The following is a 23,607-nucleotide window of genomic DNA, read 5'->3' on the forward strand; positions in this document are numbered from 1 at the left end:
AGACTGCATTTTTGCTACAATGCCCTTTCTTTTAAGACGTCTTGAGGGCAAGTGTAATGCTTCTAAAGCAAAAAATGGTGAAGGCTGAAAAGCCACGCTGAAAATCATTTCAGCACCACGCTCTAGATCAGTGTGGCAAAAAACCCAAAAGGCTGATAACCCTCCATGCAGCGGAGCCAACAGGAGCGGGCTGATGGCCAACCCTGCTGTTTCCTTAGCACCCCAGCTCTCAGAAGCCCAGATCGCTGGGAACAGGGAGCACCTATCTTACCTCAGTGCCCACAGGGCCAGACCCAGGTGAGGCACAACCAACACCCATCTCCTGTCCATGGAATATCCTGCAGCCACAGGCTTGCTAGGCAACGGTCAGCTTCCGGGTATAGGTTTCCTTCCAGGGCTATTGTCCCTTGCTTTCTACACCCAGCCACTGCGTGGTTTCAGCATCAGCATTCTTTGTTTGTTTTTTCATTTATTTTTATTCATTTGAGAGCAAGGGAGAGAGGGGGGCAAAGGGAGAGGGAGAGAATCTCAAGCAGACTCCCCGCTGAGCACAGAGCCCCATAGAGGGGCTCGATCCCACAACCCCGAGATCAGAACCTGAGCCAAAACCAAGAGCCGGACACTCAACAGACGGAGCCACCCGGCGACCCCTCAGCTCCTGTATTCTTGAATCAGGAAAGCAAGGGTGAGTGCTAAGACGTGAAGAGCGTGTGTGAGAATGAGCTTCTCTTGCTTGATCTTCCAGGATTCGGCTTCCGGTCTCAATGTATAGAGACCAGTTCTCAGCAGTGTGAGCTCTCCGGAATGCCGTCATTTTATTTAATTCATGGTTTAAAATCTTCAGCATGACAGTGGTGTTCTCTACTGACCCAGAGTCGTCTTCTCCTTCCCCTACGTTAGAGAAACAGTGGGAGGGAGAGGGAGTGTGGGAGGAAACCAAAGCAGGAGGGACAGCGAGCGGTCATCTGGGAATAGGCAGCAAGGAAGGTGGGGCTTGTTTTCCACAGGATAGATCCCAAGAGTGCTTTCAGCCAGAAGGCGAGCGGGAAGGCAAGCGGGAAGGCGGCTAGCAGCCTCGCAGGTGTGCACGGGGGTGGTGACAGCCGCATACAGAGACCTGGTGACAGCAGCATACAGAGACTGTGTGGGCGGTGAATCAAGGTGAGGGCAAGGTCGAGGGAGGGGGGAGGTGGGAGGGAGAAAGGGATGGGTCTCAGTCTACAGCTTGCTTGGGCAGTGTTGGTTCCTGTGCTGTGGTGTGGTCTACGCGGTCGGTCCCTCGGTCAGGCCCCCACCCTCCCCGAGGCCACATGCGCATTCGTCCCAAGAAAAAACAGAAGTAGAGGCTAGATGACCCCACTGGGGTTTTGTTTTGTTGTTTTTAATCATGATTCAACATGCTCGAATCACAGAGCGGCTATTCCACTCTGCTCTGACTGCACAGTGGGGGAGGTGGGAACTCCAGGGGTCCCTGGGTTGGCGTGGCCTCTAAGGATGGCTGGGTATGGGAGGCTGGAGGTAGGCAGGGTAGCAGAAATCCTTCATCTCGTCCACATTTACCGGCAGCAGGGGTGTCTCCTTTACCTTTCTTTCATCCCCAAATCTACTCTAGGCCCAGCTCCCTGCCCGCGCTCCTCTGAAACCTCTTCTTCCTCTGCCCCGATGGTCCTGGACTGGACGGTGACGGAAATCCCTGGGGCCTCCACCCACCCCACGCTTCCTTCCTTGGAACTCGCCTACGCAGCATGCACTAATGTGGAAGGTGCTTGATCTGGGTCTGCCTTGAGCAGAGGGAGGGTCCAGTCCCCCCTGTCGCTTAGCTCACAGGAGGGAAGGTGGGTGTGTTGGTGCAGAAGGACATAAGAGCAGAAACACGTTACCTGAAGTGTGACTGTTGCAACTGGTGGAACGATGCTTAGGCCCACCCTCCGGCACCCTACTCTGAAGGTTCTCCCCTCCCCCCAGCACTGTCCAGGGTCCCTCTCTCAGCCTTACAGCCTCTGCTCTTCAACCTCACAGGCCAGGCACGGGTACTGGTCAAGGAGGCTTATCCCAAGGACAAACTGGTCCGCCCTTGGGCAAGTGGCTGCCAATTGAACTCTTCATCTTCCCCCACATTCCTTGAGCCTCTACTGTTGTGATGGCAGGAGGGGGGACCAGAGAAAATAATATATAAGGGTTGAACTTGCCTCAACAAGAGGCTGGAGGGACCAAGAGACAAAGACACATAGGAGTCAGGCTGCGGTGAAGGGGAGAGGGAAGAGGTGAAGGGCAAGGCTGGTGGTTCAGGAGCTGGGATCCTTTTTCCTTTTCTGGAATCTCCGGAACTTGCCCTGGATGGCAAGGGCGGCCTTCTCTGTTTCCGGCGCAGTCAGGTCAATGTCAATCTCCTCCTCCTCCTCAGCCTTCTTGGCATTGCCAGCTTTCCCTGCAGATAGTTGAGAGAGAGTCACTGACAAGTAAACCTGCATTGCCCCAGCCCCTTTCTCCAGGCCTCAAATACGATGGTTAGGGTCCATTTCCTGCTGGGCTCTGGGAGGTTCTACAATCTTTGCTGGAACCAGAAATGTCTGATTACTCTCCTGGAAGACTTAGTCGGGGTACCTAGGCTGAGAAGTAGCTCAACTTACTCAGGAGCTTTGCCACTCTTAGACCAAGAGGACAAATGTCATCTATTATCACTTATTCCTCAGTCTTACAACTCAAAGAGAGCATACTGACTTTACCCAGCTTTCCCCCAATTTCTGCTTGAGACAGTGGCTGGATAATCTCATGAGCTTCCTTCTATCACGGTGCCTGTTTCCAAGCATTACAGAGCCAGAATCAAGGAGTAAATACCAGTAGATTTCCTTTTTAGGAAAAAGTGGAAGAAAGCCTACAGGTATAGTGGCTTGTCCACATTCTTATTCCAACTACATCCGACTCTAGGAGCGTCCAGACTTATGGCCCTACCTGTCCTGGCATCCCCATATTCACGTGCTCTACACACCAACAGACCTGACACCACTCACCTTTTTCCTCTGGGCCAGGTGCCTGGTTGGTTGCTGGGGATGTTTTGGTATTCAGCTGGAAAAGAAAAATCCGAGTATTAGATGTTCATAGAATCATTAAGGTGCCGTCCCTATAGACTCATCATCAACGCTCTCAGGTCCTCCTTTTACCAGGTGCACTCCTCAGTCTTCTGAAGATCAGAGAGAGGGAGAAAAGTCCTCAAAACTCATTCAACAAGGGCGCCTGGGTGGCTCAGTCGTTAGGTGTCTGCTCAGGTCATGATCCCAGGGTCCAGGCATCAAGCCGCACATCGCACATCGCACATCGAGCTCCCTGCTCAGCGGGGAGCCTGCTTTTCCCTCTCCCACTCCCTCTGCTCATGTTCCCTCTCTCGCTGTGTCCCTCTCTGTTAGATAAATAAACAAAATCTTAAAAAAAAAAACCCTCATTCAACAAGCATTTATTGGTCCTAGGAACATTGCGAGGACAAAACAGAAAAAACCCTGCCCTCATGGGGTTACATTCTAGTATCCAGAGAGACTATTCAACAAAATGTTAGGTTAGGGGGTGATAAGTGTTGCTGAGGAAAGACCAGGAAGCAGGTCGTGAGTGCTCGTGGGAATGGAGAAATACAGTTTTACCGAGAGTGGTCAGGAAAATTCTGTCTGGAAGTGGCATTTGAGCCAAAGGCTAAAAGAGATAAAGGAGGAAGGGTTACCCGAGTCCAGGCAGGAGGTGCTGACGGCCGTGGGAAGTGAGAGGAGCCTATCCGAGCAGTAGCAAGAGGCCGATGCAGCTGGAGTAAGGGAGGAAGGAAGCAGGAGGAAGGGGACGGAGACTGGTCAGAGAGAACTCAGGCGGGCAGATGATGTAGGATCTTGGGAGTCTTCTTAAGGAGTCTGACTTTCACAAGTGAGATGAGAAGGCACTGGAGACCATCACTTTGCACAAAGAGGGCACGAGGGAGGAAGCAGGAAAACCTGATAGGAGGTTCCTGCAGAGAGTGAGGCAGGAAATAACGGTTGCTTGGGTCTGCACAAGGGGCACCGGGGGTGGTGAGGTGGGGTTCGATCCTGGGTTTATTTTCTTTTTTTAAAGATTTTATTTATTTATTTGACAGACAGAGATCACAAGTAGGCAGAGAGAGAGGAAGGGAAGCAGGCTCTCCACTGAGCAGAGAGCTCGATGTGGGGCTCGATCCCAGGACCCTGAGATCATGACCTGAGCCAAAGGCAGAGGCTTAACCCACTGAGCCACCCAGGCGCCCCTCAATCCTGGGGATATTTTCAAGCTATGGCCAAAGGGACTAGGTTGGTGGGATAAGTGGCATTTTTGAGAAAGTGGTCAAGGATGACTCCAAAGTATTTGACTCGAGGAACTGAAAAAAAAAAAAAAAAAAAAAAAGAATTGTCATTTCCTGAAATGGAGAAGACTGCAGGAGCAGCAGGTTTAAGGAAAAAGAGAAGCCTATTAATCACTCAAGAGGAGATGTTTTTATAAGCTGCTGGATATCCAAAAGGAGTTAGGGAGTAGGATCTGGCTTAGAGATATAAATGAGCCCGTTATTTACCTACGGATGACATTTAAAGCCACCGGACTGGGGACCACCGTTAGATAAAGAAGGGAAAAGCATCAAATCCTGGGGCATTCCAGTGATGAGAGGTTGTAGAAAAAGAGGAAAAATTGAGAAAAATTGAGAAGTCAAGTAGGAAGAAAGCCAAGAGATTATAGGGGTTTAGAAAGCATGTCAAGAAACTATTTCAAGCAGGAGAGAGTGATTGGTTGCGTCCAACTCAGCAGGTGGGCCAAGTAAGATAAGCCGGGATGGGCCACTGGGTTTTGTTGTATGGATATCACTGGGGGCTTTGACAAGAAAAGTCACAGCACAAGACGCAAAAGTCTGGGTAGAATGGGTTTGTGAGGAAAATGGAGGAGAGACACTGAAGCAGCCGGGATGGGCCACTGGGTTTTGTTGTATGGAAATCACCGGGGGCTTTGACAAGAAAAGTCACAGCGCAAGACGCAAAAGTCTGGGTAGAATGGGTTTGTGAGGAAAATGGAGGAGAGACACTGAAGCAGCGAAGAGAGAACAAGTTCCCCCAAAATGGCGGCAGGGGATATTTGAGGGGGATACAGGGCATGATGGCAGAAATTATAGAAAGATTGTGTTTTATGAAAATGATTCAGGAGAGGGGAGCCTGGGTGGCTCAGTCGGTGAAGCATCTGCCTTGGCTCAGGTCATGATCCCAGGGTCCTGGGATCAAATCCCATGTCAGGCTCTCCGCTCAGTGGGGAGTCTACTTCTCCCTCTGCCTCTGTGCCCCCCTGCTTGTGCTCCTGCTCTCTTTCTCTCTCTCCAATAAACAAAATCTAAAAAAGAAAGAAAGAAAATGACTCAGTAGAGAAGGACAAACGGTAGGACAGAAAGAGGATCCTTGCAGGAGGAGAAAGAATGAGACCCAGTGCATGAGCAGCGGGTGGCCCCGAACAGGATAAGGACAGATCACCCGCAGTAACTGGAGGGAAAGTAGAGCTTTGGGCCCACAAGCAGGCAGGTGGGGACATGTACAAGGTCTCTTCTCATTGCTTCTGTTTTTGAAGTAAAATAGTAACAAGGTCATCATCCCAGAGGAGCAGGGAAGAGATCTTGAAGAAAGGGGAAAGAAGCTTTGCGACACTCGTCTAAGGAAAGCAGGAAAGTGATGGAACTGATGGTACAGCATTGCTGGGAAGCACTGGGTCCCCCTCCTCAGTCCAAGGCCATGAATTTGGAATTAGATTAGTCAACTGATATGTGTGTTTTTTCTAGCCTCTCTGTCCAGATGGAGAGTTCAAGTTAAAATAACAGTGATTCCCTATCCCCGGAATCGTATCAATAGAGTTGCTCCATCTGGACACTCCTGTCTCAAGCACACTTCATCTTGAGATCAAGTCATACCCGTGGGCTCCTGGGTACACGTGGAGTCTGTTTACTCATTTCACAATCTGAGTATTTGCTATTTGCTAAAATACAGGAACTGAGGGCTTCTCACGAAGGTTCTGTATCTCATCCTTAGAATAGTTCCGTGGAGTACACGGCATCTTCCCTCATTTTACCGAAGCAAACCTTGGTGAAATGACTGCCAGGTATCAGGGTTCTGCTTTAAGAAGTCGATAAATTCCAGAGCATGCTGTGTAGATTATGCCATTTAAGCCCAATTTTGATAAATATTCATCAACCACTTCCTCGTGTTTGGTTCTAGGCACTAACCGAGTATAGAAGAAACATCAGATTCATTTCTCCAACTACTGTACCGGTGCTTCCCACAGGCCAACTATTATTCTAGACACAGCAGCAAGCAAAATAAATTCCTGAACTCATTGAACAACGATGCCAGTTGTGACACGCTTCAAGAAGGAAAACAGAAGAGCGTAGTCTAGGAAGGCCTCTGAGATGAGTGACATTTGAGCAGAGGCTTGAATGACATCGAAGTGAGCCATGTGAATGTGTGGGAGAAGAGCCTTCTAGGCGGATGAAACATGAGATGGAAAGGCCCTGTGGCAGGTTTTGTGCCTGGCTCTACTGAAGGAAGAGTAAGAAAGCCAGCATGGCTGGAGCCGGGTGAATAAGGGAGAGAGAAGTTAGGAAGTTGGGTGGACGGCCAGAATATGGAAGTCTCTGGACCACAGCAAAGGCTTAGACTTTTTTTCTGAGTTGATGGGAAAGCGTTACAAAGTTTGGGACAGAAGGAAACATGGCTTGACATGTTTTTAGGGAATCACTTTGTTGGGGGTGTCTGGGTGGCTCGTCCGCGAAGCGTCTGCCTTCGGTTCAGGTCATGACGTCAGGGTCCTGGGATCGAGCCCTGCATTGGGCTTTCTGCTCTGTGGGGAATCTGCTTGTCCCTCGCCCTCTGCCTGCTGCTCCCCCTGCTTGTGCTCTCTCTGTCAAATAAATAAACAAAATCTTAAAAAAGAAAACGTTTTTAAAAAAAGGAAAGGTTTGAGGAGAAAAGCGAACGAGTGAGACGATCACGTAAGAAAGTAAGAAACAGTGAGTCCCGGCAGGCAGGAATACCAGGCAGCACGCAGGGCCCGCAGCAGGGTGATGGACACGGATGTAAAGAGAAACCAGTTATGAGACTGTCCCGAACTTCCACACCGAGTGAAGAGATAAGACAAGCGCCCAAACAATATTTACTGAGCATTTATTACATGCCTAACATTATCCTATTGAATCCTCTGAAATTTCCGAGGTGTCACCCCTATTTTATAATTGACGGACGAGGCTTCAAGATGTTAAAGACAGTGTCCAAGGTCAAGCCACAGAGCTAGAAACCAGCAGAGCTGACTTCGGGCTGCAGAGCAACGAACTCGGCGTTCAGCCACCAGGCTGTACTACTTCCACAAGCTGAAGGACTGTCACATGCTCGCCCAAACACACCAATGTGCCAGCAATGACCAAATGTAGGTGAAAAGCATCTGGATGCACACTGAACTATTATTCTTTCAACTCGGATAAGTTTTTTGAATAAAAAGTTGGGCGGGGAGACAACAATAATTTAAAGGAAAACAAAAAGTAAGCATTTGTAAAAGTAGGTTGTGGAATGATATGGTCCAATTTTGTAAAGGATATAGACTGCTTATCTATCTATCTGTTTATTTATTTAAAAATCTGGAAACTCTGTGGGAGTTTCTGCTAATCCCCCTTGGCCCAAAGAAAGGGTCCATGAAAAGAACGGTCGTTCTTGGGACACCGGCTGGTCATTGCTTTCTTCCCCTGTGACCTTCCTGTGGTCCCAGTCATTATTTATTTATTTATTTATTTGCACACGATCGATACAATGGCCCAGCAGTCACCCGCGTGACCGGGTTCACTCTGGTACACCGCCATTGCAAGAGGCTTGTCCACACTGCAAAAGCAGGCCATGGGTGGGTGACAGGCTAACAGTCCACAGTCCAGACCAAAGAGTCATGGGTCGTGAGGCAAATTCTATAGTGCCATGATCTCTGACGTTAACTCCTACTTTCTCTATTGCCAGGCAAATCCCCGACTCTGATCCTGGCTTTAACTGTTATCCCTCTGACTGACTCTAAGCCTATCCCTTTACCCACCAGCTCAATTCTTCTCACCCCAGCCCTTCCCCTCTGGAGGAAAATCTGGACCCAATTCTAAATATCTCCCCTCTGATGGCTGACTCTTCCTCTACTTCGCTTCCCGGGTGAGCTAATCTTGACCATCTCCCAAGCCCGAATATGTGTCAGGACAGAACCATCCAGGCCACCACTCCCCACCCCTCTGCCCTGCCAGCTGTCCCCCTTCCTGAGTCTCTCCTGAGATTATGGACCCTGGAATGGAGCCACGGCTCAGCTGTCTGGTCCTCCAGGGCTTCTCAGCTCCACTCGCCGTAAATGTACAAGAGGGCGCCGGGGAGACCAGAAAAGGGTGTTGTAAGGAGGAGAAAACCCCTGTTGCTCACAAGGCCCCTGGAAATCTCCCTGGCGCCTTCCGCGGGAAAGTAGTACGAGGAGGCTTCTACCCCCTGCCCCTCCGCCCTCTCTAGCCAGTTCTCAAAATAGCTGCTCGGAACACTGGATTTCTAGATTTAGTTTTGGTGATTTGCTGAGGTTGGGGGTGGGGACAGTTAGATCACAGGTTGTTAGCGCCCACACTCTGTCTAGTTCTCTGCCCTTTACTGGTGCCTGGTCTCTGCCCCAACCCTCGGGTTGTTTTCCAGAAACTCAGCGCTATTCGATGAACCGAGGTCCTCTGGTACATCACCTGTAAGCAGTCAGACTCCCTGCGCTGTGGGTGAACGGAGGAGGCACGAGGTCTGCTCTGGGCGAACCAGACACTGCTCGGTCAGAGTCCCTGTCCCGCAAACTCCACCTCCCCAGCATCGATGCTGGCCCCACAAATCGCTGTGCCCAGGGAGGGTTTCTCCACTCTCTCTGCCTCACGTCCTAGCCAGGTATGCATTACGAACTCCCGGGCGCCCTTCTGGTCAGGAATAACAACAGTGATGTGACCTGGCAGGTCCTTCCTTTTCCTTATGGGACTCAGCGGGGGATCTCGAAGGGAGTCGGGGCCTGCACACGCCACCGCCCCTCGCCCTATTAGTAACCACATGTGTAATACTGCCTATGTGCCAGTCACGTGTCTGCACACACCACAAACACTGGCACGCTGAGTCACTGTGGCAGCCCCATAAGATGGCTCTTGCTACTATTCTCATTTTACAGGCATGGAAACTGAGGTAAGAGAGGGTCATTAACTTGCCTACGGTCATAACAGCTAAGAAGTAGCAAAGCCAGAATCTGAATCAAGGCAGTCTGACTCCTTGGGGCGCCTGGGGAGCTCAGTTGGTTAAGCGTCTGCCTTTGGCACAGATCACGATCTCCATGTGCGCTCCCTGCTCAGTGGCGAGTCTGCCTCTCCCTCCCCCACCTGCCCGCCTCCCGGGCTCATGTTCTCATGTTCTCTCGCACTCTCTCCCAAATAAAAAAAAAAAAAGACAGTCTGACTCGACTCCACACTTTCAAACGCCGTGCTGCTATGCGGTCTCTCCCAGTCTAGCCAAGGAAGGAAGGTAGGCAGGAAAGTCCTAGGGATTAGGACGTCCCACCATTCCCACCGTCAAGGGCAGGTCTTTCAATCCAGTCCCGAGCCCTACTTCACCCGTGTTCTACCAGGAACATGGAGAATGGTGTCCTGTCCACCCATTATGGCGAAATCTTATTATAGAGCCTGATCCCAGACCATGCCTACTGACTCAGAGTCCTACTCCGCACGCGGAGCTGACCACCCTGATTCTTTTATCTTGACCTGTGCGCAGTGGGCGTCCGGACACACAGTAGATTGGCCTCGGGGGACAGCTATAACCCGAGGGCATGTTCTGCACTCCCAGGGCCAGATGCTCGCCCGCTCAGGTTCTGAGAATTCCGTGGGTAGGACCGTCCCACTGGTTTCCATTTCGAATGACTCCCTCGCTCACCGTCAGGTCTGTTACTCCGCATTTCTAGCGCGCGTGTTGTCTGGTTCAAGCCCAGCCCCACGGTGCACACGGACGAAATGTTTCCCACTTCTCAACATGCAGCAAACACTAATGAGCAGCCGCGAGGCCCCTCCACCCCCACCTTCCCCCAGAGGGCCCTCCTGCTTTCCTCGCCTACCTTCCCGTGTTCCTCCTCTCCTGCCCTCGGGGCCTGACGTACCCCAGTGTTCCATTCCGTCATCTCGGCGGCGGACGGGTCCCCAGGAGTATACGCTTGTTTCCTCTGCAGTTCAAAATTGTCGACTCTCCCTCCCCACGGGAGGAGGAGGAAAAGGAGAGGCAAGGCCTGTTAGCCTAAAGAAAGGCTCTGAGGGCACAGAGTGGGATCCGACACCACACGGCCTCCCTTTCCTGGACGATACCTCCTCCCAGGGCATTCATCAGTGTTCGGATGAATTCCTGTCCTTCCGTCGGAGCTTTGGGTCCCACTCCCCTTCTCAGGACTCCTTAGAGTCAGCCCCCCTCACTCTCATATATAAAACATCTTCCTCTGGGATGCCTGGGAGGTCCAACACTCAGTTGGTTAAGCGACTACCTTTGGCTCAGGTCATGGTCCTGGAGTCCCAGGATCCAGTCCGCATCAGGCTCCCTGCTGAGCAGGGAGTCTGCTTCTCCCTTTGACCCGCCCCCTCTCATGCTCGCGCTCTCTCTCTCTCCCTCTCTCTCTCTCAAATAAATAAACAAAAAAATCTTAAAACACACACACACACACACACCTCTCCCTCTTTTTAAAACAGGAAAAGAAGGCTTCTTCAATCTGAATTCCTTCTTCAACTACCATTACAGGGAAAAGAAGCAGGTCTAAGACCACACGTTGAGGAACCCCAATATTTAAAGGTCAGGAGGATCTTTTCCAAAAAATATGAAGAGCCATGTAAAAAAAAAACCCAGCAACCAAAAAACTCAATCTAAACCTTGCACTTCATAAGAAAATTAACTCCAAATGTATACAAAACCTAAAACTATAAAACTTCTAGAAGAAAATATAGAAAAAAAATTTGCAACCTTGTGGTAGGCAAAGATTTCTTAGATATTCCAAAGATAAAATTCATAAAAGAAAAAAAATTATAAATTAGACTTTGTCAAAATTAAGAACTGCTCTTTGTATTACACATATAGTGTAATATTGGTTTGGGGAATAGAATTTAGTGATTCATCACTTACATACAACACCCAGTACTCACCGTAAGTACCTCCTTAATACCCATGGCCCTTCTAGCCCCCCCACCTCCCTCCATCAACCCTCCGTTTGTTCTGTATCAATAAAAGTCTCTTCTGTTTGCTTCCTTCTTTCTTTTTACCCCTTCCCACATGTTCATCTGTTTTGTTTCTTAAATTCCATATAAGAGTGAAATCATATAGTATTTGTCTTTCTCTGACTGACTTATTTCACTTAGTATAACACACTCTAGTTCCATCCACGTCATTGCAAAAGGGGAGATTTCATTCTTTTTGATGGCTGAGTCGTATTCCATCGTGTGTGTGTGTGTGTGTGTGTGTGTGTGTGTGAGACATCTTCTTTTTTTTTTATTAAGATTTTTATTTATTTGACATACAGAGATCACAAGCAGGCAGAGAGGCAGGCAGAGAGAGAGGAGGAAGCAGGCTCCCCGCTGAGCAGAGAGTTTGATGCCAGGGCTCGATCCCAGAACCCCGAGATCACGACCCAAGATGAAGGCAGAGGCGCCAATCCACTGAGCCACCCAGGCACCCTGTATCACATCTTCTTTTTCATTCATCCATCAATGGACATTTGGGCTCTTTCCATAGTTTGGCTAGTGCAGATAGTGCTGCTATAAACATTGGGGTGCGTGTACCCCTTTGAATCTGTATTTCTTTAAAGATTTTATTTATTTATTTGACAGAGAGAAATCACAAGTAGATGGAGAGGCAGGCAGAGAGAGAGAGAGAGAGAGGGAAGCAGGCTCCCTGCTGAGCAGAGAGCCCGATGCGGGACTCGATCCCAGGACCCTGAGATCATGACCTGAGCCGAAGGCAGCGGCTTAACCCACTGAGCCACCCAGGCGCCCCTGAATCTGTATTTCTGTGTCCTCTGGTTAAATACCCAGTAGTGCCATTGCTGGATCACAGGGTGGCTCTATTTTTAACTAGAATAGATATTTATTTATCAATATTTAACAAGAACTGCTCTTTGAAAGACAGTCCTTAGAGAATGAAGAGACAAGCTACAGACTGGAAGAAAACATTTGCAAATCACATATTTGACCAAGGACTTGTATCCCAGATAAATAAAGACCTTTCAATGTCTGGTAACAGGAATGCAGTTTGTAAAAGTGGGCAGGATATTTGGACTTCTCCCATTAGAAGATGCGTGGATGACAAACAAGCACAGGAAAAGATACATGACATCATTAGTCATTTGGGAAATTCAAACTGAAACCACGCTGAGATACCATTACGTACCTAGTAGAATGGTTCTTTGAAACGACAATGCCAAGTGCCGGCAGAGACACAGAGTGTCTGCAGTTCTCGTACATTGTTGCTGGGGATGAAAAATGGTGCAACTACGTGGGCAGGTTAGTCACACCTTTATTGCTAACACCAGGAATCCTGTTCCTAGGTATCTACCAAAGCGGAATTAAAGCCCCTACCCAGAAAACTGTAAGTGGATGTTTGTAATAGCTTTACTTTTAATCACCAAAAACTGGAACCAACACAAGTGCCCCTCAACTGAGTTTACTTTAAAAAAAAAAAAAAAAAAGGCACGAAGTTAAATGAAAGAATTGCACAACATTCTTCTAAAGGCAAGACTATAGTGAAAACCGAAAGATCAGCTCAATGCCTGATGAAGGCTGAGGTGACGGGAGGGGTGACTACGAAGCAGAAGTGGGGAATTCAGGGATGATGAAACTGCTCTGTATCTTGATTGTGGTGGTGGTTTCATGACTGCGTGTTTGTCAAGTTTACAGACCTGGGGCATCTGGACCGCTGAGTCGGTTAAGCATCTGAGTCAGTCTGGGCTCCGGTCATGATCTCGGGGTCGTGAGACTGAGACCCGAGTCGGCTCTGTGCTCAGTGACAAGTCTGCTTGGGATTCTCTCTCTCCCTCTGCCCACCCCCACCCCACATGCTCTGTCTCTCTGTCTCAAAAATGATATAAATAAATCTTTTTTTAATAAATAAATATTTAAAAGAAAGATTCACAGAACTATACACTGATAAGGTCAATTTTACTGCATCAAAATTAGACCTTAATGTTTTAAGTGTGGAAAACAGTTAAGGAGCGGTCAGCAGGCTGGCCAAGACTGAGAAGGACCACTTAGAAAGGTGGGGTGGCAGGAGGGGCCCGGCCTCTCCCACCCCCCTCTCTTAAAGCTGAGCTCTCTGAACACCTACCGTCTCCCACGTCCTCAGCTCCCACACTCTCCAACCCACTTCAGCCTCACTTCTCCTCCTCCTGCTCCACAGAAATCATTCCTCCCTAGATAACCCATACTCTCCCTGCCATCCAGTCAAATGCGAAGGCGTGATCTCCCTTTGGCTTGACCTCTTGAAGCATTCGAGGCTCGATCATTTCACCTTTCTTCTCCCATAGTCTTTCCCTGGCTCCTGAGGCATCATGGTTTTTTCCTACTTTTTCTCCCATCTTTCTGGGCACTTCTGCCCAATGTTTAAGGACCAGAGGCCCTCCAGGTTTAGAGCTAGCCCCCTGCTGCTCTCTCTTCCTAGATGATGCTACCTGGACCTCTGACCTGTTATCATTTCTGCCAGTTCTGTCCGGTAGCCACCAAGTCTGGCCTCTAGCCTGTTTTTGTAAATACAGTTTGGCAGCAGGACCCACTGTTTACAACTTATCTTTCGCACGACATCAGCAGAGCTAAATAGTTGCGACAGAGGCCATATAGGTCCACAAAGCGAATAATATTTAGTATCCAGCCCATGACAGAGAAAGCTTGCCGTAGAATGTTCTGTGGCATTTTCTATCTGTGCGTTCTAATACACGCGATCCCCTAAACACGTGCGGCTACTGAATACTTTGCAATGTTTCTAGTGCAACCGGGGAACAAGACTTATAATTTTTTTTAAGATTTTATTTATTTCTTTGACAGAGATCACAAGTAGGCAGAGAGGCAGGCAGAGAGAGAGAGAGAGGGAAGCAGCCTCCCCGCTGAGCAAAGAGCCTGATGTGGGGCTCGATCCCAGGACCCTGGGATCATGACCTAAAGCTCATTGGCTTTAACCCAATGAGCCACCCGGGCATCCGAGACTTATAATTTTATTTAATTTTAACTAATTAGTCAATCATCGTTGGTCAAATAATTAATAAGGAGGAGAGCGACGTGCAGCTAGAGGCTACTGCACTGCACACAGCGCCACTGAGGCCTCCACGCGCATCTCTCTCTCCCAGACCTCTCCTCCGTGTTTCAAAACACCTCCACTGGATGTTTACAGAAACCTCAAGCTCTAGGGACGCTTGGGTAGCTCAGGCAGTGAGAAAACCGTCTCTTGATTCCAGCTCAAGTCCCAATCTCAGGGTCATGGGATCGAGCCCCGCGTCCGGTCTGCTGGTCCCTCTCTCGCTGCCCCCGACTCCCAGCTCCTGCTCTTCCTCTTTCTCCCTCCTTCAAATAAATAATTAAAATCTTCTTTAAAATCTTAAAAAAGAAAAAAGAAACCTCAAGCTCTATGTGTCTCAAACTGGACTCATAAGCCTACTGACCCAATTGAGGCTTCTGCAAATATTCTCTATCGCATCCATCTGTATGAGCCAGAAACCTGGAAAGCCTTCTTAACACCTTCCTCCCAACGCACTCCATATCCGGTCGCTATTAACTCCTGTTAACTTTATCTAAGTGTCTCTTACCCCATTCACTTCTCCCCACTGCACCGGCCCTCAGACGGTTGATTCCTACATGGGCCACTGCAATAGCCCAAGCGGTTACTGATGCCCGTAGAATAAGTAAAATCCTTCGCGGGGCCATCAGGACCCTGCGTTTGCAGCCTCTGATTACTCCAGTAACCTTGTCTCTGGAGCATACCTTGCCCCTTCCCACCTCAGGACCTAGGGGCATGGTTCTCTTAGCACTGCTTCCCTTTTATTTGGTTAATTCCTGCTTATTTCAGAGCTCCCCTTGAGGGCTCCATCTCCCAGGAAGCTCTTCTCCCCTCCCCAGACTCAGCAAGGGCCTTCATTATGTTTTAATAGCACCCAGATTTCTTCTTGGTAGCACTTATTACTTATGTAACTAAGTAATGATTCCGTAGTTAGAACCCGAATGTATTCTCTTCCACTTCAGTGCAAGTTCCTATGCGGGTAGGGGCTGTATCTGTCTTCTTCTATGCTGTACCCCCAGGGTCTAGCACAAGGCCTTACACAGGATACACACGTATTTGTGGGATGAGTGGAAGGACCTCCCCTTCTGCTCTCCTTGGCAACTAAGCCAGGTCTCTGCAGTCAAAGTGGTTTCCCGATGGCTGAGGGCCTCAGAGATGAAGAGAATCAGACGTCAGGTCAATGCTTTCCCTCAACTCAACCTAGGTGTCTGAAAAGGAGCTGAGGTTGAAGGAGAACGTCTCCAGAAGTGTATTTCCTATTCCCCAGACTGCCATTCCCTTCAAAGCAACATCCACAGTTACCATGTATCAGAGTGTCACAGTAACAACAACCTATGACTTGCACAGAGAAGTTACTCTATAGTTATGTGAATGAAAATTTCGCAAGCCTCAGATTCCTGGCAGAAGCATTATAGCATATTAAGTAGAGCTAGACAGATCTGGGTTCGTATCCTGGACCTGCACTGACCCTCTTCAAATCCCTGCTCTTCCGTTCCCGGCTGTGTGACATTGGGCAGATGGCTTGGCCTTGCTGTGCCCAGATCTCTCATCTGCACAAGAGAGATAATGTCTATTTCAGAGGATGAAAGAGCTGGAGACAATGTATGTTAGAATCCCTAGCTTATATGAAATAGTTACTGTTCTGAAGTGAAGTAACTCTGGGTTATACAGAAGAAGAGGGCAAGAGGCGCCTGGGTGGCTCAGTCGGTTGAGCGTCTGACTCTTGGTTTCGGTTCAGGTCACAATTTCAGGGTCGTGAGACTGGCCCTGCGTAGGGTTCCGTGCTCTGCAGAGTTGGCTTCAGACTCTCTCTCCATCTCCTTTTCCTCCCCAAATAAATGAATAAATCTTAAAACAAAACAAAACAAAAAGTAGGTGCAATCCCTGGGTTTTAGGTCCTGGAATCAAAGCCTAAAGTTGCCACTGAGTCGATCTTCACTATGTAGAACTGAACAAGAAAGACGATGCCCAGGATTGCTCTAAGGGCCCATGAGGCTTATCCTGCCACTGCAGTAACTTCATAACCACACTCTTTACTGTAAACTGACGCCGGAAATCAAAGTCTCCATCTTCCCTGTGTTTGTCCCCAGAAAAGCTGACGAGGGCTCTAAGCCTCTGGGAAAGGACCCGGCGATGGTCTACTGGGCGGAATCTGCATTCTGTCCCGCTGTCTATTCTGGAGCCTGGAGCCTCCTGGAGCACCACCACCCCCACCGCCAGGCGCACAGCAGGGGTGTCCTGAACCCCCATAAGGGTTCACATTTCATTTCAAAGAACCCTAAGACATGACACACACACTATTTTTTTTTTTTAATCATAAAGATGGTTGTGCAAATCTATCCATTCCTCAGAAGGCTGCTTGGCTGGCGTCATCCTGGCAAAGCACCTGAGAGTGGTCAGGCCTTGGTAACTGGGAAAGAGGGACCTTCTCGCTGTTGGCCCTGACTCCTACTGCCTCCTCCGGCTGTGTTTCTTCCTTTCTTTCTTTGTCATCGTTTAATGGTGTTGCCACAGCAACCAGTGTCACCAGGAGAGGCAAGAGAGTGTCACCCCCTCTGCTCCAGCATTCGGTTAGACCTGACCTTGGGGAAGGTGAACTAGCCAGGTTTCCCTGTTCTTCTCTTCCCACAGGGCTCTGAAAAGCGGCCACACGGGGTGTTAGCAGCAGCAACAAAAGGAACAAAGGGGCACCTCGGCACGCCTGGATTTGCATGATCCGGCCGGGGTGCTTTGCAAACGAAACACATTGTATCCACATTCTAGTTCATTGGCAGTCGCTCTGCTCACGTGAATAGGCACAGGTGCTCTGAATCCCCTCCTGTGGGTCAGGAGAGGGAAACCTCAAAAGGGCCCAAAGCCTAAAAGTGCTAATCGGATCCCCAAAAGACCCCTTCCTCTCTGGTGTACTGACAGAAATCCGAGGCTCTGCCAGCTCCCAGCTTGTTTCAGAGGCGCGGCACGTGAAGGGGGAGTGAGTGCATCTGCTTCCCAGTGGTGAGGAAGAGGGTCTCCAGGGACCCTTCTTGCCCTACTGAGTGTCCCCCACCTCCATGCTAGATGAAGGTGGTGCCTGGAGGGCATCTGAGGGGCCCCGGGAGCGACCCCAGCCTGCTATGAGGAGCGCCACTGGAGCCCTTCCAATTCTTCCGGCACTCCAGCACGGCAACCAGCTGCAGTCCTCAAACAGCCTCGGAAAGACTTGTTCAAGGTCACCCTCCAGATAATAACAGAGAGAGAACGAGGAATGCTTCCTTCTGGCTCTGTATACACACATCCTTCTCCTCAAATAAGGAATACAACCCAAATACCTTATAACTCAGATGTCTCCCGCGATGGGAACAGAACCCAAGCAGAGGCCGAGCTCCCAAGCCCCGGTCGTCCCCTCAAGCCACCCCAGCCCTGTTGCCTGGAATAGCAGTAACCTCCCCACCCCACCCCCGGGAGTCCGAGGCAGAATTCCTTGGCCATGCCAGCTTCTGGTATGCAGTGAGTCAACAGCCCCGGCCGTTCCCCCCAGCACGGGCTGCCACGGTTTAATGAGTGGTTATTTGTGCTGCTCTGCACACGGCTTGGAGCTGTGCCTCCTACCCCATACCGCGGGCAGGGGGTGGGGGAGAGCAGGGAGTGCCAAAGCATCATTTATTACTATAATCTTCAATGTGCATCCCACCCATGGCGTTAATGTCCCAAAATAAACGTATTAATCCCCCCACAGCCCACAAAGCAAACACTCAGCTGGAGGGCTTTGTGTGGGAGGGAGCAGCACCAGGGACAACAGCGTGATAAATGGCACCTCTTTCCCCTGGGGCGCGGGGGCTGCCGGGAAGCCCAGGTGGGCAGGCCGTCAGGAGTCAGCCTGGAATGAAGCGATCGTCAGACCTGGGGAGGAGAGCGGACGAGGGCCAGGTTTCAAGGCACTTGTTTACAGGCACCTGCAAGGCATGCGGGTCTCTTAGAAAAAGATGGTTTGGGGGGGCGGGGTGCCTGGATGGCTCCATCATTAAGCGGCTGCCTTCAGCTCAGGACCCTGGGATTGGCAGGAAGCTGCTTCTCCCTCTTCCACTCCCCCTACTTGTGTTCCCTCTCTCTCTCTGTCAATTAAATAAATAAAAATTTTTGTAAAAAAAAAAGAAAAGTGGTTTTGGATCTGCTTCTCACATTGCTTACTCTTGCAGGTAAAACAACTCTGGGACAAGTCAAGGCATTCTGAGCAGCCGGTCCAGCGTGTGGATGTAGAAAACCACACACACTTAGGATCCCGGGATCCCAGCAGGCTCCCATCAGTTACTTTGCGGGTCTAATACATTCTCCTGTTCCCCCTTTTAGAGTTTTCCTCCCAAAGCCTTTGTACTCTTTTTGGAAGTCAAGAAGCCCAGCGAAGGGCTCAATGTTCAGCGCCTGTTTAGTTAGTAGGGACACCAGCTTTACTTAGCTATCTGTTCCTGCACTGGGTCCTCCAAGTCAAATATGTTAGAGTTAAGAGCATTGCTCTCAGTTCTTTTCAGAAAGAAAACGGCTCCTTCTGGTCCTTGATGCTCTGCAGGTTATGGGGATCAATGATGGACACCAGGAATTAAGAACCACGAAAGGGGGCCTCTGGGCCTCCAGCATCACTCGGGCACCCACTTCCAGGATGACCAGACATTATCCTGCCTCAGGGAGGATAGTACTCGGCCTGCCTAGCATTCTACCCAAATGTCTGCTGCTGCTAACTATTGTCTCATGCTGGTCTTTCTCTCTACCCTCTAGTTGAGCATTTATTAAATCACACTGCTCAGATTCCCTGTAGAAAGTACTTGTGATCTATTCCTTTACAGTTGCATATAAATTAAAGCATTCTGTACTCACCAGGGTAACACATAAAAAGGACTCATGGAATTCTTTTGCTGTGAGAAGTCTGTGTCCTAGTCTTGGCTCTAGCACTGTGACATCTTACATACGGTTTGGGCCTCAGTTTCCTCATCTGGGATTGTATGAGCTTTAGGGCTTCTTAACAAATCTAAAATTATATCACTAAAATGTCTGGGTATATTATTTGAGATTCTCTTGGTAAAAGATATACCTATATTTCTGTCTTAAAGAATTTTTGTAAACTGAGCTTTTTTTCCATGATAAAACAGACTCATGAAAGAAAATTTGGAACTACAGAATAACAGAAAATGGGGAAAGACATTCATAGAAGCACCACCTTGAAAAGACAATTGCTGACCCGATCTATCCTCCTGCCTCTCCCCTTCAACCCCATCTCCATCACGTTCATCAGCAGAGACACCCCCCCCCCCGCAACAGACAGACAAAGAGGCATGAGATTTACATATTTGGACACCAGCCACATTATTTATAGGTGCCTGCCCCTATAAAGACTTGACATTCTGAGAGGTAACAGATCACAGCTGCTGCTTAGCAAAAACAATCGTCCATATTCCCGGTTAGAAGACAGCAGTCATCCGCCTTCACCAATGACAGGCTCCTGCTCAAGCAGCCAGAGACAACAACCGGGATGGGTGACTAAGAAAAGGAAAAGAAAGTTCTAGAACCAAGTTCTGGTTTCCCTTACTTTGGAAGACAGATCATTTCCAGAGGTGGAAGGTATCCCAATATTAAATAACTAACTCTTCTATTTTATATGTCCACTAGAACCATAATCATAATAAAATACCAGAGAGAGAGAAAGAGAGAGAGACACTGGGAGTTCCTCCAAGTCCCTACCAGGTTCCCTAAAAACTGGCTCACAGAAGATATCAACCTGACCAATCTTCCATTGTGGGGATTTCCTGTGCAGATATGCACAGGAAAGAGAATGTGACCCCCCAAATGTGCCATCCTGTTCCTATTACTTAAGAGGACAGCAAGCAGGGGCACCTGGATGGCTCAGTTGGTTAAGCCGCTGCCTCCGACTCAGGTCATGATTCCAGGGTCTTGGGATCAAGCCCCGAATCAAGCCCCACATCAGGATCCCTGCTCAGCAGAGAATCTGCTTCTCTCTCTCCCTCTGCCTGCCACTCTGCTTACTTGGGCTATTTCTCTGTCAAATAAATAAATAAAATCTTAAAAAAAAAAAAAAAAAAAGAGGACAGCAAGCAGAATAATAAAGAAGGGGTATCAGCTCTAAGCTCTCTCCTAGGGAGATTTCTCAGGGATCCGTTCCTTGCTCCAGCCCTGCCAGCACACACACGAGACAGACACCAGGAGGGCGGTTCCCATCCAAGACCCCCCTTGCAACAGAATGCCACACCAAGGGCTTCCTCCAGCAGGGCTCTTCTGAGTTGAGAAATGCAACAGGATCACAGGAGAACTTGCCGACCGTGCTTGAAGCAGCAGCTCCAGCACCGGATGAGGGATTTTAGAGGCAAGAGCCCTTAGGGAGTGAACGCCTCTCCCGTCCCTCAGTGAACCGGGTGAAGAAAAGTTACGAAACTCTCCGAGACAGACTGTGATTCACAGCAGTCAGGTCCTGCCTGCAGCTGTGAATACGACAGGCTGGAGATGAGCCCTGCGGCTCCTCTGCGCACGGATTCACATGCACATGGACAGGGAGATGCCGGGCTGCAGTACTGAGGGACAGCAAGGGACAACGAGCGGCCACGGAGGCAAAGCAGAGGGCTGGAGCTCCTCCCCAGCAGCCCCACCAGCACCCCTGCTCTGCGGGCACACAGGGTCTGAAGATTGCTCGCCAGCTTTTACTCTCCCTTGAAATGGACATCTCTCCATGAGATCCCAGATGCTCTCGTGGCAGGCCGTTTTTCTGAAGCAAGCAGATAAGCAGGTGGGGGAGGTGAAGCTTATATAAGATTTGGGGTGCACCGAGCTTTCCTGGGCTGGGCACTTCTGCCTGAGCAAGGAGCCCCATGGGGATGCACTGAGAGAAATGAAGCGGGAGTCTCCAGAGAGCTCCAGAGCCCCGGGCAATACTTCCGCTTTTTATCAGAGCTCTTTCCAGAGGAAGAAAACAGGCTGGGTCTCGGGCTCCAGGGAAGCAGAGCCCCTTTGGGGATCTGGTTCAGAAAGAGCTAGTCTATGTGTACTCCCAGGTGGCTGCTTCTGGATTTTGTAAAGACTCATCCCCGAAGCCAGGCTCAGCTCCATATTGAAAGGCAGAGTTGACAGCTAAATTGCTGGTTAGAACCAGCTCAATCTGACAGCCTCGGAGACTGGGCAGCCCGGCACACACACGGAGAGCTAGTCCCCATCCAAGGGTCCGATCGTTATCATTCTGCTGAGCTCCTGAGTGAGGCCAGCCAAGTTCAGCCAGTAAGTCAAGACTCGACTTACCCCTCAAACACCCAACCGTTTTCCCTGTCACCGAAACCACTTTGTCACTCCAGCAAACACCACCATAAATGCCAGTCCCTGTGGAATGTCCTACAGAAAGTCTGTGCACTTCCCCCCCAAAACTCGGGCCAGCCACACATCTTCATGTTGGCCTGGCCCTCAGATCACAAACTCCCAGGGGATGGCTTGAATTGCAACTTTCTAAGGCCTTGAACTCTGGCCCTCAGCGAGAAAGAGGGCAAAGAAAACCTCTCTTCTATCAGGGCTGCTCATGTTAGAAGCAAGAGGAAAGAAGGCTGAAATAGACAGATAGACAGATAGATAGATAGAGACAGAGATAGAGATACATTTTCCCCCTTTTCTCTCAGAAAGGCCGCCATGGTCACAGTCACAACCAGCTGAGGGACTAGAAACCACTTTAGTTCATCTGTAGCCCCCAGACTAGCTAAATGTTCCAGGATAAACTTAGTGGACATGGCAACCAAGACAACATAGCAGTCGGCACTAATTGGCTCCCTGGACGACAGTTTTGGTGGGAGCCAGCAGAGCTCCTACTAAAGATAAAGATCTGAACTGAGACCTAGGCTCCAGGGTCCTGTCCCCCTGCCCACGAGCCTGGTCTTCTTGAGAAGTCTTGTGTCATATTCTGTCATACTCAAAAGCAGAAAAGAAGAAACAGGGACAGAGCTAATGCAGACTGAGTGCCTCCTCTGTGCCACTGTCCTAAGTGCTTTGCATGTATCATCTCATTGAATCAAAACAATCTGTATTCCCCCCATTTTATAGATAAAACACTGAAGCAGAGAATGGTTTTGGAACTGGCCTAAAGCCACACAGCTATAAGTAGTAGGGCTGAGACCTGGCATACAGCTGAAAAGTTGGGTTTATCACAAGATGCTGGGAACCGGGTTGCACAGAACAAGCCTGTGATGCTCCTGTCCATACTGACTTCACTTGGGAAGGAAGACCCTGGATTCTGAATCCTACCAATGCATTCAGACCATGTTAGAGGTCTTCCCAAGTCTCTGCTTTGACCCCCAACCTATGAATGGTGTTCTGGGAAGAGAGAAAAATGCCAATTAGTGGACTCTCTCTGGCTCGGACAAGCACGGTGGATCGTGACAGGAAGACCTAGGATGTAACAAGTACTGCAGAAGGAGGTCCCTCTTGAAGGGGACAGCTCCCCGGGAGTGGACATGCAGGGGCTCCGGAATAGCAGACATGGCCCCTCCGACGGCTAGTTCCCACCAGAATGAGAGGAGGCTGGATGTCCCCTTCCCAAAAGGGGAAAAGTGGCCACCTCAGGGGGCTAGGCTGGCGTTCTTGCCGAAGGCTACCTAACCAGAGCAAGAGCAGCACCGCCCTCGGAGAGGGACGATGCAGAAGAGCGTTTCTCCCCGGAGTCAGGGGACCGAAGGGAAGCCCGCGTGCCCTCGGAGCCCTAGGGCAGATGCAGAGGGTGGTATCCCGAGAAGGCGACTTATCCCCCGAGGCTGCAGTCCCCTTTACACCCGGTTCCAGCCACCGCGCCCCCAAGTCCCCCCCCCTACCCCAGCAAAAGCTCCCTGCACGGCGCGGGGCTTGAAGCCTCCGTCTTCCAGTCGTTTCCCAGCGCCCCGAGATGGGAGCTTCCCCGGAGGGGCAGTGGGACGCCCCCGGAGGTCTCCGCGGCTCCGGGCTGCCGCGCCCTCCCTCGCTCCCTGGGACCCGGGCCGCGGCCTTCCCGCCGCGGGCTCGCCCGGAGCCGGGGACCCGGCAGCGCCCGCGCTCACCTCGCTCATCGCGGCGGCCGGACGGGGCGCGCGGGGCGCGGCACGTGCAGGGGAGGCGAGGGGCCCTCGGGGCTGCGCGGGCGACGGCCGCGGGTGGTCGGGCTCGGGGGGACGCGCCCCGGCCGAAGAGCAGAGTCTGTCTCGCGCGGGGAGCCGCCGCTCCGGAACCCGCACCCCGACTCCGGGCGACGAGCTTCCCACCGCGCGTCCCCTCCCGACCCCGTCCTGTCGGAGCCGCTCTG

General features: G+C 50.3%; 1 protein-coding gene across 1 annotated transcript; it reads right to left on the bottom strand.

Annotated features, from left to right (window-relative positions):
• Positions 1–1,351: 1,351 nt before the first annotated feature.
• On the bottom strand, positions 1,352–23,607 carry PCP4L1 (Purkinje cell protein 4 like 1). Its single transcript, XM_059146338.1, has 3 exons — positions 23,366–23,607; positions 3,012–3,066; positions 1,352–2,428 (listed from the first exon to the last, which is right to left on the bottom strand). Exons 1-3 carry the CDS (start codon positions 23,372–23,374, stop codon positions 2,286–2,288), a joined length of 207 nt encoding a protein of 68 aa, XP_059002321.1. The 5' UTR covers positions 23,375–23,607; the 3' UTR covers positions 1,352–2,285.

The sequence above is a fragment of the Mustela lutreola genome, chromosome 14 (assembly GCF_030435805.1).
Source record: "Mustela lutreola isolate mMusLut2 chromosome 14, mMusLut2.pri, whole genome shotgun sequence".
Lineage (NCBI taxonomy): Eukaryota > Metazoa > Chordata > Mammalia > Carnivora > Mustelidae > Mustela > Mustela lutreola.